The sequence below is a fragment of the Centruroides vittatus genome, unplaced genomic scaffold (genome assembly GCF_030686945.1).
Source record: "Centruroides vittatus isolate TY-2023 unplaced genomic scaffold, ASM3068694v2 contig_884, whole genome shotgun sequence".
NCBI classification, from domain to species: domain Eukaryota; kingdom Metazoa; phylum Arthropoda; class Arachnida; order Scorpiones; family Buthidae; genus Centruroides; species Centruroides vittatus.
Genome location: NW_027122576.1, coordinates 3,291,871 through 3,309,951, shown reverse-complemented (window position 1 = coordinate 3,309,951; position 18,081 = coordinate 3,291,871). Strand labels below are relative to the sequence as shown.

General features: G+C 22.8%; 1 protein-coding gene across 12 annotated transcripts in view; it reads right to left on the bottom strand.

Annotated features, from left to right (window-relative positions):
• Positions 1-18,081, bottom strand: part of hts (adducin 1-like protein hts) — a 106,025-nt gene that overhangs the window by 25,814 nt on the left and 62,130 nt on the right. For 11 of the 12 annotated variants that reach the window (XM_067280525.1, XM_067280524.1, XM_067280528.1 and 8 more), the window contains exons 8-12: positions 17,333-17,463; positions 12,877-13,003; positions 6,989-7,024; positions 6,221-6,331; positions 545-637 (exon numbers count right to left, since the gene is read on the bottom strand). In XM_067280525.1, coding sequence (XP_067136626.1) covers positions 545-637; positions 6,221-6,331; positions 6,989-7,024; positions 12,877-13,003; positions 17,333-17,463 — 498 coding nt within the window. The remainder of the gene's footprint in view (positions 1-544; positions 638-6,220; positions 6,332-6,988; positions 7,025-12,876; positions 13,004-17,332; positions 17,464-18,081) is intronic. The other variant, XM_067280527.1, reaches the window with a different exon arrangement.

Below are 18,081 nucleotides of genomic sequence, written 5' to 3'. Positions count from 1 at the left end.
TTTTAAAAACTACTTGTTAAAAGAATCTTATAGAAATATTGTCAACATTTAGAATATAAGATTGATAACATATAAAACTAACATCCTTTGCATTAAGTATTATGCATAAACAATTTTTTTTTGTAATTGAAGTTTTAGACTATTTACAAAAATTAAATATTTTTGAGTCTATCTTAATCCTTTTACATCATCACAGAAGTAACAGTTAACATGGTTTTTTTTGAAGACAATACTTCTTAAAAACAAAGGTAAAAAACAGGTAAAAAATCCACAATGTTAAAAATGATCAAGTTACCATGTTAACTGTTACTTCTGTGGTGATGTAAAAGAATTAAGATAGACTCAAAAATATTTAATTTTTGTAAATAGTCTAAAACTTCAATTATGAAGATAATATATCCTGAGTAATCACGAAAAATTGTAAATAATTTTTTTTATTTGTTCTATTGTTTTATCTCTTAACTCTTCATGTTTTTTATAAATAATTTATATGCAAATTATTAAAAATATAAGATAATACAAAGATTTTGTTTAAAATACTTACTTGCATTTTTCTTACTTCTTCCCAAGTAACACCTTCCAAAATTTGAGACTGTGGTCCTGCATTTACTTTGGCACTCATTCTATTTGCCTTTAACTAAATTTTATTTACATTACATAAAATATATCACAAAATTAATTATTATAAATTTTCAAAGTAATTAAAAATTTACAAGCTTATTTATTCTTATTTCATAAAACTGTATTTGTAATTCATTTTTAAAACAGAATTTACATGAAATAAAAAAATTCATTCAAAATAAACTTTTCATGCGATAAATATGATAATACTTAAATATTATATCTTTTTAAGTAGTTTCTTAAATTTAAATAGAAAACTTTTAACTATTATAACTGGATAAAGTTTTTATCTATACAGAGTATTTAATTCAATTTTTCTATAAAGAATAAACAAACTCTAAAATATTCTAATGATTGATAATGTTATAAATATACCATTGTAAAGAGTATCTTGCAGAAAAAATGTAGTTCTATTTAAGTTTTGAATTCAGTTAAAATATATAAATAAAATTTATGAAAGGTAATTGTCTTCGTATTCTATTGTTACAGACACCAGTGACTTCCAAAGACAATTTTCAGTTATGGAGATGACCTTGTATTTAAGGCTAGATCTCTGCAATAAAATGCAAAATGGATAAAAATGTCTTCTGGCATTTATGCCAATACTATAATTCACAATAAAGTTCATTAAAATCAAGGTCAAGATTTGATTTTAATGAAACTTTATTGTAAATTATAGTATTGGCATAATCACTGGAAGTCATTTTTATCCATTTTGCATTTTATTGCAGAGATCTAGCCTTAAATAAAAGGTCTCCATAACTGAAAATTGTTTTTGGAAGTCACTGGTGTGTGTAATGACAAAACATGAAAGATGATTTTGTAGCTTCAGTAAATTTTATTTATATATTTTAATGTAAATACCTTCGACCAAGATTTGATTTTTGAATTCAGGTTTTATACATGGTACGATCCAAAAGTTCGGGGAATGCAGTAATCTATGACAACAAAAGCATGTATTTGAAGTTACAGCGTATGAAATGGATTCTACCAAACCACCTCTACGTGTTCAGGTTAATTTCACCCATGTCATGTGATTAAACCGCAAGCGCTGCTGTTTTTTTCCAGAGATAGTTACCTTTGTTCTGCGACGTAATAAAAGTGGAGTTTCAAGAACAACCTCCAACATTAAATTTTGTCAGCGTTTAGGTAAAACACCTATGAAAACTTTAAAATTGCTAAGAAAGGTGTACCATGGCAAAGTAGAAATGTTGGAGGTTGTTCTTGAAACTCCACTTTTATTACGTCGCAGAACAAAGGTAGCTATCTCCGAAAAAAAAAAAACAGCAGCGCTCACGGTTTAATCACATGACATGGGTGAAATTAACCCGAACATGTAGAGGTGGTTTGGTAGAATCCATTTCATATGCTGTAACTTCAAATACATGCTTTTGTTGTCATAGATTACTGCAGTCCCTGAACTTTTGGATCATACCATGTATACAAATATATTTTAGAAAAAAGTGTATTGTTGATATAATTTTTATCTTCTAATTTTGGTAATTTTCACATTTTCTAATTATCACTGCAATTATTGTGATCGGTACTAGGTAAGGCAGTTTTTCTCAACTGCTGGTATGTGAAAAAACTTCACCAATCTGCAAAAAAATATTTGACCATATTGATGTTAGTGCAGTTGATTACAAATGACATTTAAATAGTATAAGATGTATAAATGTAATAAATAAGCATAATTTGTAGTTGTATGTAATTATTGGTCCATGTAAAATTATCCATAATTTTATGGTTTTCTATGAGAAAAAGGTTGAAAAACACTGATATAAAGGAATCAAACTGTCGATACACAAGATTGTCCTCATTAGTTTCATCAATCTTCAATCATAAATAAATACTTTCATCAATCATTTTCACAAAATATTTCTATATGAATATATTCAAAGTTATATTATGTAGATATGCAAATAAAATGCAAAGCTTTTTAAAACAAATTCAATTTATTCTATTACCATCAAAAATGTGTAATAATTATCATTAATATAATAGGTATCCTTTTATTGCACTTCAGTTTATATATGTATTTTATAGAAATAATTAAGCTCTTGTATAGAAATAATTCTTTTATCATCATTTCTTTACTAATTTTCGCAAAACAATAACTACTTGATTATTAAATTATAAAAATTTCACAAATTAAAATGAATTTAACAAACATTACCTGTTGTTCCATGTTTTGCTAATACTGAGAACTAAAAATCTCTTAAATAATTTCATCATTATGATTCTTCAGCAATGTGATTGCCTCAATAATAGTATTTCTGTTCTGAATTTTTATATGTATGTGATTACATTTATATTGTATCAGAACAGCATAATTAAATCAAGTGATTGCCATAGAAAATATCCAGTTGTCCAGTTCATCTTATTATATTCAGTTGGCTGTGACTATTGATCATGTATGCAAGATGTATGCAAGAGTGCCATTTTCTAATTGCTATGATGTTAAAATCTATCTATATCTATAAAATCCAATAGATTTTAACACTTTCATTAGTATGTGATTAACTTGTATGATATTTAGAAACTGTTATAATAATAATAATATATGTTTATTAATATAATTTACTTAACGTTCTGCCCCTGCTCATTATAATATTAATAATATCAACTGAATAAAAAATAAAAAAATGAAAGAATGCCTAGTGGTTGATTAATTACACTTCATAGTGTTTAAGCAACAAAAAGTATAGCGACACGGTTTCAGATTGGCAAAAAAATATAATATTAATGTCAAATATAATTTAAAAAATGAATATTACCAGATTATCATACATGATAACATATTTTATTTCATTAAATTTTAAAATTAAGTTAAAAGGCTACTTAATGATTGAAATAATTTGTCCCTGCAGGTTATTATTCAACAGCAGTCCTGCAAACTTGACTTAATGTGGACTTAGAAGGTGACGTGTTACTGAAAATGACAAGTTTTACAGACAGCGATGATGCTAGTCTAAACAGCAAAATTTTCTTAAAGATATAATATCTGCAAATTCATATACATATTAACCTACGTATCAATAGTGACTATTTCTATTTGTAGTTAAATTTTAATTTATAAAAATATTGGCTATTCTGTGGCTACTTTCAAGTTAGTGACATTCACCTAGAGGCATTTTGTACAACAGATTTGGAAAAAGGATTATATTCTTTGTTAACACACAGAATTAATGTTATTTTCAAGTGTTATCAGTGAAGAAAGATAACTTATTTGATCCTAATATTAAGTTAAAGAGTAAAAAATTAGAATTTTTTGTTTTTGAATGACACAATACAGTAGAGTTCCAGAAACTCTTATACACAAAGACTAAATTTGTAATATTATTGTTAAATGATGTAAAATAAATATAATATAATATTATTTTTAATTATTTGTGATTATAAAATTATATAATTATAAGAAGATTACAGTATTGACAAACTTCCAAAATGTTAACTGTTTAACATTTTATAGAATATTTGTTTTTTAAGATTGATAATGACAAAATTAAATTACTAAATTGTGTATGCAATCATTTTAAAAGAATCTATATATCATTTAATTATCATTACTTGACGTTCATTATTATTTTAATAATGTTCAAATTTTAAAATCATAATATTTGATGAGTTAATAACATAAAATATTAAGAATGAATTCAAAAATATGCCTAAAAACTGATTAAAATATGCTTTGAAATGATTGGATTCCTACAAAGCTATAGGAATAAAAACATATTTTTATTGATTATCCAGCTTCTTTGTTATTTTTTTATTTTGGTTAATTATACTATAATTTATTTCCTATTCTTAAATTTCTTTAATCTTAAATTTATTTCCATCCTGTTTCTATGGCAGTGTGTTTTCTGTTTAAATTCCACTTTTATGTTTAGATTTCTAATGATGATAAAAACCTAACATCCAAAATAAATTTGAGTCCTGTTCTAGGCCAATCTTTCTTTCCAAAACTTTTAAATTTAATTTATAAATTATTAAGCTTAACACATAGTGTTGATCTAACTGCCTATCTTTAAGCCAAATTATGTACCAGCCAGATGACTAAGGTAGCACAGACATCAGTTTGATGCTCCTGGAAACCAAAGATTGAATCCAGACAGAAAACCCCAGAAATTTTTATGAACAGTCCTCATCAAGCCTCATCCTTCATCATATTGTGACTTACTCAAATCCATGATGGGCCTGGAAAAAGGCCAAAGTGTTCATATGGCAGAGAAAAAAAAAGCTGAGTTATATGTAATTGAGCTATTAATTATTATTTTAGTCCATAAATAATCTGGCTTTGGACCTTCAACTAACAACATTAAAAAATTATTATTTTCTCATATACTTCAAATGTAGCCTATTTTAATTAGTTTTTATATAAAATATTTATAAAAATTATTACAATTATATATTATATATATATATAGCTTTTAATGAATTATTTTGAAATTTGAAACTATGAACAATTTTGCCCAGTCTAATAATATTTTCATTTTGTTATAAATTATTTTAAAGGATAAATTTATTAATTACAACATACAGATAAGATAATTTTGTTTAAATTGGCTTAAATTTAGTTTTGACCTTTTAAATGTTTTAACAGAATAAATAAGATCCGACAATGGACTTTAATAAAATTCTAGGATCATCAGTTTAATATTAAAAAAATATGATTTTTGGTTTGTTGTTCTATGATAAAATATGTGACATAAATTTTGATAAAGACTGCAAAAAAGTTTAAATTATTTATTTATAAATCATTCTTATTTCATTTATTTTAATAATTTTTTTAAAACTTTAATGTTTCTTATAATTAAAATATTTTAATCAATAAAAATTTTTCAATATGGAACTACTGAATAATTGACAACTTAATAAGCATAAATTTGTAAATAATAACTACAAAATTTTCATACTATGATAGGAAATCTATTTTAAAATTTGAAAATATTAATTTCAGTTGTAAGAATATTTTATTTTTAGTTTTTAATAAAATATTATTCTTGTTTATACTTATTTTTAAAATTTTTTTAAAATAATTTTTATCATCAGAAATATATGTAATTAAGAAGAAAAAGAAATTCAAAACTGAAGATAATTTATACTTTATTTTTGTAATTGCTAAATTTGTCATATACAAATTGTAAACAAAGAAAAGTTTTAAATTAAACATGCCCTTGTTAGCAAGTAACGAATTCTAAATTTTACAGAATCATCTATTTCAAGAGCAAATTAATACAATATTTTATGTACCAGTAATTATAATATAATTCTATTGTCTAAAACTGTCTACACACTTTTATTGATATAATTATCTTAAATTTTGAAAATATGGTTTTAAAACTGAATTTGTTTATCATACATATATATATATATAAACCAAAGTAAAATATATATATTTTACTTTACTTATTATTTATATTTTATTGATTTTAAATAATAGTATTATAAAAAAAAAAAAAATATGGGCAAACTTTCAAAATAGAAATTAAATAACTACTATTTGCAAAACAAGCATTAACTCATCAAAATGCAAGGCATTCAAAAAGAAATAACAAAAGATAAAATGCAAGCAGAGAAAGAATGTAACTGAACTGACCTCTTTTTGTTTGCGTTTGAATTCGTTGGGATCACCGCTTTTAGGGACAAACTGATGGGGAGACTGAATTTTGATAGATGTGCTGTGTGATGGGGATCCTTCCTGGACCCACTGTAGAAAAGAAGGAAAGGGATGCGTGTCATAAAAGTCAAAGAAAAAGAAAAGAAAGGCAAAGAAAAACAATTCATTTTTGTTTGTAACATTACATAACAAGCATTTTTGTATCAATGGCATCCAAATATATATTCTGATTTTGGATGGATGCAATTATATTTTATTTAAAAAAAAAAAAATTGATAAATAAATACTAAATAAAAACATCATGCATCATGCAAATCAATCAAAATAAATTTTACATGCAAAACAAATTTTGTAAAAAAAATAAAGTTTTTAATTCATAATTGGCATTTAAAAAAAAAATTGAAATCAAATGTAAATAATTTTATATATAGCATATATTTACTTATAACGAAATTAATATTTGGAAACCATTTAAAATCATATTTAAATACCTTAAAACAACAAATTATTAATTTAATAAACTTAAAATTTACTTAAATAAATTTTAAATTAAAAAAAAAAATGTATGATAACAAAAATTAAATTTACTATTTAAAAAAATAAATATTAAAATATTTTAATAGTACAGCATAAAATATTAAAATTTTACATAAATAAAAATTTAAATTTTGTAAATTTTAAAAAGTTAGTATTTAAAAATACAGTGTTAAATGTGTTATAAAATAAGCAGTGCAAAAAATTGCTTACAGAACCATTGTCATCATTCTCAGCAATGTCAACCCACTACAGAAGGGGAAAATAACTAATTAAATGAAAAATAGTTAAAACATATCAGGTAACAAAAGCATAGCAGTAAAATAAATAAAATTAAAATCTGTTCATGCTTAGCTAAATTTCAAAAATAAAATAATGGTATAAGTTAAAACTTAAACAATTATTTACCACTTCATTTTAATTATTTGAATTAAAAGCTTAAATCTTATAAAATTTTAACAAAACTTCCAAATTTATAATTAAAAATTAAACAAATTCAGTTCCATTACATCAACAAATATATATTTTACACACAAATAAAATGCAAATGGAAAAATAAATAAATATATATATATATATATTTATATATTTTAATAATCCATCTAATAAAAATCAGTTTACATATAAATGAAGAATCGTTTCTCCATTTATCAAAATTTTGATAAATATATATATATATATATATATATATATATATATTCACATTTATATCATATATATATATTTTATACACTTCACTACACTAAATATTATTATATTGATAAATACAGTGGAATAGTTATTACCAAAGTCATATAATATATGCAAAAAAAAAAACTATTAAATAATCATAAATTACTTGTAATTAAATATTAAAATTATCATTATATATATATTTAAATTTAAAAATCTTATTTATATACAACAAATTTCAATTAACAAAAAGGCAATTTGAAAGACAAGAACAAATGCACAGTTTACAATATATATAATATTTATGGCAACATTGATTTCATTTCAATTTATAAAACGTTGCTAAAAATACATTTACACATTCATTTATAAACAACAGATTATTTAATATTTGATAAATTTTATTGTTTAGAGCAACAAATTTTATCATAATATATTTATTTTTATATCTAAAGGACTACATATTTTATAACTTTGGAGCATTAAAAAAGTAGCTAGTTGATCATTATTGCCAACTATAAAATTTAGTAGTCAAGTTAATCATTTTTATTAAAAAAATTCTTATATAATTTATGCACTATTTGGAATTTCAACTACAATAATTTTACTCTATAAAATTTTGTTTTATTGAATTTAGTTTTTCAATTAAAATTAAATCAAACCTCTACGTAATGAACATAATTAAATTTTCTGTTCAATGAGATATTTTCCACTTTTAATGATTTTAAATGAAACTGAACATAAAATAACTGAAAATTTTTTCTTTTTTACATAATAATTTGAATTTTGAATAAATAAATTTTAATAAGTAGTAAAATATTAAAAAAATAATAATTATATATTATATAGATGTATTAAAACATATTCATCAAATCAAATCCTAAAGTATTTAATCAAAAGAATAAACTAAATACAAAATTTGACAAAAAATGAATAATTAACTAAAAATATGAATTTAATATTTCTAAATAACTTCACTAAGAACCTTCAAAAGTAGCAGCACATTAATATATTTAAAATAATTACGAACTGACAAACATTTTCGATCCAATATGGATCTGCTTCAGGTCATTAATATTCTACAGAATTAGAATGCTAATTAATATTTCTATTGAATCGATAGAGTTAAATAAATTTCATTATTTAATAAATTTAGAAAATAAAATATAATATATACCAATATTAACTAAATATAACTCCTTAGAATTGTATAATTCTTCTGATTACTTCACATTTATTGAGATAATTATATTTAAATCTTATTTTGAATAATGTAAATAAAATAATATCTTCCTTGAAATATTTTAATTTACTTTAACAATTTTATATTTTAAGAAATAATTGGACAAAATATAAAAAATCTTTGAAAATTCAATCAATTCAAGTTAACTAGCAGATTAAAACAGCACTTAAATAATAAATTATCATTTTCTTTGATTTTAATACATAGATAATTAAACTAAACTGAAAGAAACATACACAAAATTATTAAATTAACAACTAGAAAAAATATATACATAGTTTGCAGTGTGAAAGCAGGATCCTAAAGCTCTCATGAAAAGTCTCAAAGGCCACTAATTATGAACCTCAAATAGAAAAATGACATCAAATAAAGCAGCAGTAAAGTTCAAATTTTGTGGGATAATGGAATAAATTGTAACAGAAATAAACATATCCGCTAAGAAACTTTAATCACTTCCAGCAGCAGATTTCCCATTAAATGAAATATTTGTTTCTGTTATTATCACATTATAATTTTCTTTTCACTAATATAAAGTTTATTGTTATCTGACAGGCTAAAAAGTTATATAAAGTAAAATTTGTAGCATTTTTTATTATATTTTTTAATTAATTACTCAAATTAAATATTTGAATGTGATTTGGAATTACTAAATTTCAAATTCAATTTTGACTCAGGTTTAGAAAATGCTTTGCCATCACTGATCTAAATTATAATATTAGTTTCTGAATAATTTATAAACAATATCAAATTTTATACTATTTACTTGATATATTTATGAAATGAGTATAGAATGTATTACTTCAAAATTATCAAGGATGAACTAGTTACTCTGATGAATTAATCAATGTACCTTTAACAGTAGGTGAAGTTTAAAGAACACTAATGTTTTCAGCCCATTAACTGGCTTTTAATTTTAACTGTCCATGTCTGAAGATGGTTCGTTAGCCAGATCAAAAAATGTTAGCACTATTTAAACTTCAGGTACTATTAAAAGTAAATTAATTAAGTCATCTTCAAAATTATCTTTTACAAATGTGAAAAAATACTTTTAATATAAATATTTTATTTATTAATGAAATTAAAGTTAATAGTTCAATAATTGTAATAAGAAGTTCAAATAAATTTTAAAAATATCTTTAAAAATATATCTAAAAATAAGCATAAATTAAACAATAAAAATCAATTCTCTATACCAAGAATGGATCCTAATTTAAAAATATCTTTTTTATTTTATTTCATTTATTATTATAGTTACTGTAAATTGATTTAATTAATATGTCTCTAAATTATAAACATAATTGGCAATGTAAATAAATTATTATAGACATTCTTATTTAAACTATAATAAAGAATAAATAAAAAGATTATTATGTGTGTTACCAATAATCTCTACTAACGTTTCACATGTTTATATTCTATCATTTAAATATTCTCTAAATAATTATTCTTAGCAGATGAAATTTATTTTTAGCAAAAATTTATAAGTGGCTGCAAAAACATTTAAAATTCAGTAAAACTGTAATGGAATTATCACGTAGCACAAAAATTTTAATATAAAAACTTATTAAGATGAAATTTTTGAATTTTTATCAAATTGTAATAATATTAATTTACATTTCTGTTTCATTATAAAGACCTAGAATAAACTCATCTAAATTTCATATTAATTTTATCAGGTTTAATAATACACAGCTATATTTTTTAATAATTAATTAGAATAATTAAAACAACTGTTGCTATTTTGTAATTCTTCAATAAAATAAACTTAAATGAAAAAAAAAATTTTAAATCTTATTTGTGATAAAGAAGAATTAATATTAATTACACCTCAACACATATGGAAAGAACAACAGCATAACATTTACAAATATACATATTTGATATTTTAATCTTAAAATAGTAGCACTATTTCTCTGCTCAAAAGTCTGAAATATTTAAATATATTAAAATACGAATTGAATAAAGTAAAATCGTAATTATATGTGATAACACACCGTTCTTGGTTTTTTGTGTGAGGTTAGTGAATAAAATATTAATAGAGATATCACTAGTAACACATTTTATTTTAAAAAATATATAAAGTAAATAAAATCTTTTTTAAAATTATATATATATATTTAAAATTTTTGAATTTTATTTTGAGCATATTTATAAACAATATACAAAAATTATTTTCCTAAAATAAAAATTCTTTTGAAAGTGTAAAGAGTAAGGCATTTTCATATAAAATGCATTAAGTGATATGAAGTATATTAGAAGCTAAAACTATTTATAAGAAATTTACTTTATTATATTTACATAACAAGCTGATATGTAAATAATGTTGTAGAAAAATAAATAATTTCTTCTTAAAACACAACTGATAAGAAAAAAATAACTATAAGTGAAATGGGATAACTTTGAAAAATCACGAGATGCAATTTGGACAATATATTCTAAACATTTAGACAAAAATTTGTTTGGATATAAAGAAATTAATTACAAAACATGAACGCCTAAGATTCAACAATCTATGAATGAATCTAAAAGCTATTAAAAGATTATTTATACATTAATACAACATTTAAACAAAATCCATACAATATTAAAAATACAAATAAAATTTTAGAAACAATTACTAAATAACGAGGACAGATTTTAAAATTAAATTTACAATTTCCTACTTTGTTAATATAGCTGAGAAGACAGAAACAGAAAAATAAGAATTTATTTTAATTTAATTACTTTTAGGACTGATACAAATACACTTAATTTATAACTCTAAATAAATTATTAACTGTTTTCATATAGCCAATATTTAAATTATAAAAAAAGACAATATAATTAATTTGAAATTATTTTATAAGTTTGCTGTTTGTTTTCATTTTATAATACATGTGATGTTTAAAAGAAAAACGATTAATTTATATAAAACTGTTCATTTTGATATAAATATTATATATAATATCTTTAACATATCTTGTAAAAAAAGACATTTAAAAAAGAAATCTTTACATAATTATAATAAATAATAAACCTAAAGGAATAATTATAATTGACAAAGAAATCTATTACTAATTGGAGAAAAAAAATGTGGTTTTTAAGATAACCAAATTAAACAAAAAAAAGGGAAAATTAAAAATAATTTCAATATTTAATTAATCTTTATCATTTTTATATTTTAAAATAATTTTAATTAAAACAATAAGAATTTTTTATAGAATTACATATTTCATTATTTGTAATTCATAAAAACATTAAAGATAATTTCTGCAACAATCTACTTTCTTAAAAAAGATGCGGTTCACATATTAAATTTAAATAATAAAAAAAACTATGCTCATATTCTATATTAAAAAAATAAAATAAAATAACATGAATATTTTTCATATTACTTTTCAACATAATAAAGATGTATGTACTGAAATCAAAATTTTGCAATTTGTTTTAGCATGTGAATATTTAAATGTACAATATAAATCCTAATTTACAGTCAAAAATCTGATCCCAAGTATGCGAATCTTCAAAATATAAAAATATATTCCAGTACTATCTCAAAATAATTTTTTAATTAACACAATTTGGTATTTATAATTAATATACAAATTATAAAAAAAAAAGTGAATTTATTTGAATAATAAATATAAAACTATAGATTATAACAAATAAAGACATTTTCCTTTACTAATGATATGGCAAAGCTCTTATTTTTTTCTTCTTAAATTTGTAAATTTTTAAAGTTATTTCAGGATTTTGTTTTCTGTAATAATAATTGCAAATTATATGGTAAATTAAACAATTATATTTTCATTATTCACTAATCGGATTCTAAGAGGGGCACATTTAATTGAAAATGCACACAAATAAGTTGATTAGACAATGCTTTTAAACACTTTATATGGTTAATGAGGTATTTCAAATAAAATTTAAAGAAATGTCTTTACTAAATATCAAAATTCATTTTTAATTAATATCTGTATGGTTTTATTAACTATAACTACACAATATTCATATATATATATATATATTTATATATAGAACTATTATTATAGCTTCTACTAAATAAACTATTCCACTGTTAATAGATATTCATTTATATCATACGTCATACACAATAATTAGACAACCAACATTAAGTGAGCGTATTTCCACTTGTTGGCACTATTAGATGTAGGAATAAATAATACGGCAGTTTCTAAGTTGATACCTTGGTGATTTTTTTCGGTTCGGTAGTTCCAGTTTCAAGAACTTCAACTTTTTGATACACATTGGGTGATATGACCCATCTCATTTTATCTTGTGTTTTTCTTCCTTCCATGAGTTTTCTTAGAGGACTATAAAAACATATATATACATACATGTAAATTTTATAAAATTTATTAAATATATTTAAAATTTGAAGTAATTTTAACTATTTATAGATATGGTCAAGTATCTTTAAAACAGATTTTAAAATAACAAAAATTTAAACTAATATACTGTGTAGTTAGTAAAAAATGTATTAAAGATAACCTTATTTGTAGTTATTAATTAGATAAATAATTATTTCATTTTTTGTACACCTTTGGCAAAAAAGTTTTAATCACAAATTCAAAGTTTCTATATTATTTGCTTAGAAGATATTAGCATTATTTATATAAAATCATGTATAGTCATTTATTGATATATATTATATAATATATTAATAGTAAATGATATTATAATTTATAATTTATGTGGGAAATTAAAAGAAAAATTAATAAGAGAGCTTATTTACAAGATTATATTTTTAAAGAAAAAAGAAAAAAGTTTCATTTTCTCATTAAAAAAACTTTTAAATTATTATTTAAATGCAATATTCTGACTGAAGAGGGGAAAATGTATATATTGGAGTTTAAAGTTACTAAAAAATAAGGAGAAAAAAGCTAAGTCTAAAAAAACATGGTGTAATAAGTCCAAAATAATAGCCAAAATACAAAGCTATATAAGAATAAAATACAAAAAAAAGGACAAAAAGCTACAATAATAATAACAATACACAAAAACAAATAATAAATGATAAGTTAAATATCTGTAAAAAATCATGGAGCTCAACTCCTGCAAATAAAGAATGGAGAATGTATTCAAGAAGAATTCTCTAACAGAATTGTTTACAACTACAATAGAGCATCATTTATCTGAAAGCCAATCAACCAAAACATCGATTAACAGAAAGTGTTCCAGTTGGACTGTGTTGTGCTGAATTGATCGTTTTTGATACTAGATAAACTTCCAAAATATAATTTTTTTGTTTTTATATTTTTCAATATATTTATTTTGTTTGTACAAAATAAAAAAATAATTTTTAATGATACAATAGCCAGGATTATTATTTTAAAAAATTTACATTAGGCTTAACATAGACGAAAATTCAACACATAGCAACACGCAATGGAGAAAAATTTCAACATGGGATAGGTTAATATATTTTTTGTACATAACTGGTTATCTGAACAACCCCAGTCCCCAATTGATTCGGATAAATGACACTCTACTGTAACTCAAAGAAATAGAATTCAATTTTTTTGAAGCTAAAACCAAGTTCCAATCACAAAGCAAAAAGTATATTTAAAGTGGGCAGAGAAACAAAATTAACTGAGATAAAATAATATTTAATGACAAATCCATGATACGTATTGAAAATAGTAATAACAACTGGGCATTTGTCTGGGATAGGTGAAAAGAAAACAAAATATTTAATAAAAACTATATTAATCATTTTGAAAGAAAAAAACTTACATTGAAGTTATTGGCTAATTACCCACTATACCATAGACCTATTAAGTAGTTATGTTGGAAGACCAAATAGTTTATCAATAAATAACATCCATAAAATAAAGAAGTTATCTAAAATTCTTGGAATAAAATTATCATCAATATATGCTAAAAAAAAATTTGGAAAATTGATGAAATGAATTCAAACTATGATAAAAGTATAAGGAAATCATCAAAACAATAAATAAGACAATTTTGAATGTTTGATAACAAACTTTTTACCTTTAGATGTTTACAAATAAAGTAATTAAATTAAGGTAGATCTATAATTTAATAAACAACATGACACTCTTTTCATTTATTAAGATTATTATTTATTATTTATGACTGCCATGAAATGAGATTAAATGGCACAGGATGGCAGGATAGGAGAAAAAATCTGACATCATTTCTGCATCATCTGAACTGACATCAAATTATTTCTATACATCTTTATGAGCCAACCATAAATTTCAATTGCTGATAAACCACATCCCATTCATATAAGACAACTGTCCTCACTTCTATTATGAGACTATGTCTCATAACAAAGTGAGGTCACCAAAAAAAGTGAGATCATAAAGGATATAACTGACATACTCTCCTGAATTCATGCTGACTGGGAGAAACATTTAATTAAGGCTTTATGTGGCTCAAAATAGAGAAAATTTTGAGAATAATGTATGTAAAACTGTACCAGTTATATCAAAAATTTCAGCTCTAACAACTAAATGGATTACAGATATTGAAAAACAGACTTCACTAATGCATTCCTCATGAAATTCTGACCTAAAATTACATGTCACATTGACCCCCTTTCCATTAAACATTGTTGAGGTAAATCCAAGATAGTTAGCTGCCTTTAAGATGAATGACATACACCATCATAGTGCCAAAATGTTCCTTCCCCTCGCATCTAAGTGTGATACAGTTTCACACTTGTATCTCTTTGTTATAAGAATATTCGGAACAGTCCTGAATTTTGGCTCACCCTGCATTTTAAAAAATTTTAACAAAAATAATTACTAGTAAAAAGAAAACATTATAATTTCAAATAATGCAAACAAATTAGTGGTTATTAACTTTTTCAAACAAGTAAATGATGCTTAAAATGGACATCTGAAATAAAATTACTTCATTTGTATGTCATTTTACTTTAGATGTCTCGCAATAAACTTTGATGCATTTTAGAACATAAAATATTTAACTTTTTTGAATTTCAAATTTTTCTGATAATTTACTGGTAATTCTCTTTCCACTGAATCATTTACTTTTCAAATAAAAAGTCTGCTTCCACTCAAATATTTCTTGTCAATGGATGAATAAGACCAATGTAGCTTTAAATATACTACATAAAATGTATGTTCTATCCATAATACTTAATTATAAATAATTTTAAAACAAATTAATTTCAAATAATAATCCATGTTAAGTTATTTTTAAAAAATTATTTAATTAAAAGCAGCAATAAGTTTTCTCCCACATTAACATTAAAAATTCTTCTATTTCCATATTATTAATTTTCCTGAAAATTGCTTTTACAAATTATTGATATATTTATTGTATTTACAATCAACAACCACTAAATACTGGCTATTAACAATTAGGTTACACTTTCAATAACCAAAACCTGATGATGTCCATTAAAAGTGGAAGAAAATGGTAGCTGAATTTGTGTGATTTATTTTGCTGGTTTTTGGTTATTGAAAATGTATTCTAACTGTATTATATTTTTTATTTAACTTTAAACAACAAAAAATATTAGATAGACATCTCCTGCTTAACATCAGTAATCCATTCGTAAAAGTCAGATGTTTTACAGGAAAATGTTAACTGTGAACCTATTTCTCATTATTTAAAATGTGAAAAATTATAATACATTGCAACATCAATCTAAAATCTTTTCAACTAATTTCCCAAAATGTAACTAAAACTCAATAATATTCATGTATGTAAATAACAAACTATCAAATTAGAATATAAAATGCTTAAAACATTATTCTCTAATCATCAAAAAATTAAATTGTTGTTAATAAACAGCTATTTTGTATTTAGTACTACATCCATACCATAAACAAATTACATTTCTAACATAGCACAGAAAATACTATAAAGTATCAGAGATTTGTTAGAAAAAATACACACAAAAAATTACAATAAAAAGCAAGGAATAAATTGCAACACATTTTTAAAAGTATCTCTAACACTTCATATATAAACATCTTAAAGCCCAATGATGATTATATTAAAGCAAAATGATTACTGAATTTTCAAGCTAATTTATCCCTACTAATAATTATTAAAAACAGAGTAATTTGGCCCTAGAAGTTTGGTGCCTAACACTTACCTTTAGTGCCAAATTACTTGGTATTTAATAATTATTAATGATAGTAAAGTAGCCCTAAAATCCAGTAATTGTTTGGATTTAATATCTCTGATACTTCTGTATATTGTAGAATTGACTACTGATAGCAAGAACGTGTGTTTAGGATTTCTGTTATAGGTTGGTGGTGTTGGTATAATACTGTAATACCTCCCAGATAAGTTTAAAATATTCTTTAGTCTGATTTATTTTATTTATTTATTTATTATTTTTAAAGATAACCAGACTATGGAACAATATGTTATTGAATCTTTACTGTATGAATATTGTTCTGTTTTCGTTAACAAAAGAAATCTTAGCTAGCACTGCTAGTACTAGAATTTTTATTGGGGGAACACTGTTACTTATAAGTAAATTTGACTTGATCTCTGAGATTAATTCTAAAATTACTTAATCTTTTTAAAATATTACAAAATAAAATTAATTATAATTGATATTTATAATTAATACAATATTAATTCAATAAAAGCAATGTTATATTAAATCTTTCTGAAGTTTAAGATATTACCTCAACCATTTGTCCTCATCAAAATACTGTGAGGCTGAAGTTGCAGCTGGTGGTACTTCTACATCTGTTTTTTGTCTGGGGGCTTCAGACTTTACTAGGGGCTGTCTATATACATAACCTGTTCTGAAACCCTAAAAAAATTACATAAAATATATAAGTTAAAATTGTCTATAAATTTTAAATTTTAATATAAATAACAAAACTTCCTTTTTTTTTAATATACAACCTGCTTTCATAAAGGTTTGGTCATGTAACAAGAGTTATTATTTAACTTTGATAATTGTAGTTTTAAATAAATCAATTTTATTTACAGTGAAACCATTACCATTATTCAAACATAAGCATGTTTTTACTACATTAAGACTGTAACAAAAATTGCATATTTTATTTTTTACTATATAAAAAATACATAAAAATCATTACATGTATCAAATAACTTTGATCATGTCAGCTGTTCTTACAAAATAGTTCATCCAGTGAGGATTAGTATTTTTGTTGCAATATCCTGGATGCTTTCTGTATAAGGCAAATGTTACAGTGAAATTGTCTGAAAAAATAACTTTTTGTCATTGTTGGTGTGCCAGTGTGGTCTTATGCCATATTTTTTTTTGTATATTTTATTTGTATATATATATATATTATATATTTATATATATATATGTATATATTCCTCTTTCCCTTTATTTCTCTACCCTTTGTTCCCTGCTCTTTTTCTTCTGGAAACTTCTCTCAGCGGGTGGCAACGAACT